Raw genomic sequence first — 2197 nt, 5'->3', positions numbered from 1 at the left:
GTAACGCTGTGGTAAGTCGGTTTAAAAGTGTTGCGAGGGCTGAAATTTTTTACGAGTCTCCTGTGCTGCTCGGCAACTTGACTCGCTCATACAGAAGCTTTAAATCAGAATCTTAGGGGGAGACGAGGTTTACTTACAGCTTACGAGTTTGGTGTCTTACGTTAGCAGAAAGCCGATGCTGCTCACTACGACGCAGATAAGTACCCCAATTCTTAGCGATAGTCGATGGCGATGGGTTACCAGAGTTGTGATGGTTCCGAAATTAAGGAGCAAGTATTCGAGAGCATTTGGAGCAGGAAAAGACTGTTGCATCACCAGTTTCGCGGTGGTTCTGTGTTCTGTTATCCGCAAGGATTGCACATGAAGTTTGACTAATTCTGGAAGCAATTTCCGGCTTGACAACCGAAGCAACACACTCTCGCGATGCGGTGGCGAAGATACGGACGTTCTTGGTAAACTGCTTCAGTGTTGCTGAACCAGTGGAGACCGACGCTTAGGCGGTAGCTGCAGCTAGAAACTGTCCAGTGACTACGGAAGACGGCAAGTACTCAATTACCAGCACTGATGCTGTCATTGCGCTGCAAATTTTGGGTAGTACTTTTGTATTCGAGACATTGGAAACTGAAAGCAAGGATGTGAAGACTGTGGTGATTAAAATTGCTTCTGGGTGGTCAATTTGGTGTCGGGTCTCGATTCAATCACGATGGATATTGCTGGGGTTGAGTTACTATGTAAATTGCCTGCTGCGCTCCTTCAAGATCTTGTGAAGTAGCGTGGACGCCAACTATCAGCGGTTGTAGTACAATTTGTACGTCCTCAAATGAAGCGACTTCAACTTGCACGCTGGTCCTGTCAAGAAATCGACTGGATTGAGCAGGATTTCTAGAATCTTTGCGGTGCGTACTTCCATGAGGCGCAGCTCTCGCTATCGTCCGAAAATCTTGGTGTATTGGAGTAAATCGGGACTGAGAATTGATCATAAACGGTTGGCATTATGTCTGACTCAGCGGTGATCCACTACAAGTATCTACTACTGCTGTAGATGGATGATACGAACACTTGCTTCTTCTGATACTTAAGTTTTTACCCTCATGGTAGCTACACTGGGGGAGATAAAACAACTCTTTGAGAGTTACTTTCTTGCCGCGGAGGCCTGGAACGGTTTTCTCCTGGGGAAAATGTGGATCGTTGAGCAGTGGAATCGGCCGAGAACGAAGTCGAGATGCATCTTCTGCGGCATCCATCTCTATATCCGGTTGTTCCATCTCCATATCTTCATGATCGTCAATGCCAGCGTTTTGGTGTCGGATGTGCTCAACATTCTCGTTTTCACTGGTTCCAGATTCAATATCCACGTCATCATCATCAGGAATTCCATCAAGTAGCCACCTCCAGTGAGCGAGAATGTCATTGTTTGCGAGAGCATTATTCAGCGGACCGGTTGTGTGCGGTGATCCGACGAAATGTTGCCGATTGAAACGAGTGCTCTCTCCAGAACCGATCGAATCATTCCCAGATAACAACGCGACGGAAGTCTGTGGCGAAGTAACACTTGAAAAATCTAAAGTTCGGGTCAGGTCGAACGACTCGAATTCTTCGTGGTTCACAGTGAAGGTAGCAGGATTGCTAAGATTGACTGGCAGTGCCGTAGCTCGCGGGTGAGTGGAAGTTGCTGGTGAGTACGCTGGAGTGGAAGGGTGACTAAGAGTTTGAAGCCGATCTGGGGTAGGAGAAGGATGCCTTTGTGTACCTGTCGGGCTATTCGCTGAGAAAAAAAGCTGCCGCGGTGTAGAGTTTCTCGGAGACAGCGGATTCATTGCGATGGAGAAAGTGGAGCTGTCAGGTCGAAATGGACGCTCGTCGGGCTTTATAATTCGCCTCACGTATTTGTTGCCGTCGCTATCTTCTTCCGTGATCTCCTTATCTGTATTCTCTTCGTGTTCACGATAGCGGTCACGAACAGCTTGTCGAATAACAGCAGACTTATTCGCTTTGTCCGGCTTGAGGCAATTTCGAGTTGGTGTATGGATTCGCGCGACCTCACTGAAGTACCGCTCACATGTTGCTGTATTTGCAGTAATTGCAAGCACCGCGATGGCAAGATCAGGCAGATTGGGACCAGCGCTTAAATCTCGAGCGTACATCCAGTATCTAGCGATATCTCCTCCAAAATCATTAAGCGAAAACTGCTCGTCAT

At 47.7% G+C, this 2197-nt stretch overlaps 1 protein-coding gene across 1 annotated transcript; it reads left to right on the top strand.

The window, feature by feature from the left end:
* Positions 1-1043: 1043 nt before the first annotated feature.
* PPTG_24046 (hypothetical protein) lies at positions 1044-1385 on the top strand (the record flags this gene model as incomplete). Its single annotated transcript, XM_008914925.1, has 1 exon — positions 1044-1385. Exon 1 carries the CDS (start codon positions 1092-1094, stop codon positions 1383-1385), a length of 294 nt encoding a protein of 97 aa, XP_008913173.1. The 5' UTR covers positions 1044-1091.
* Positions 1386-2197: the final 812 nt, after the last annotated feature.

This window comes from Phytophthora parasitica (genome assembly GCF_000247585.1).
Source record: "Phytophthora parasitica INRA-310 unplaced genomic scaffold supercont2.64, whole genome shotgun sequence".
NCBI classification, from domain to species: Eukaryota; Oomycota; class Peronosporomycetes; order Peronosporales; family Peronosporaceae; genus Phytophthora; species Phytophthora nicotianae.
This window is presented reverse-complemented; position numbering and strand designations above follow the sequence as displayed.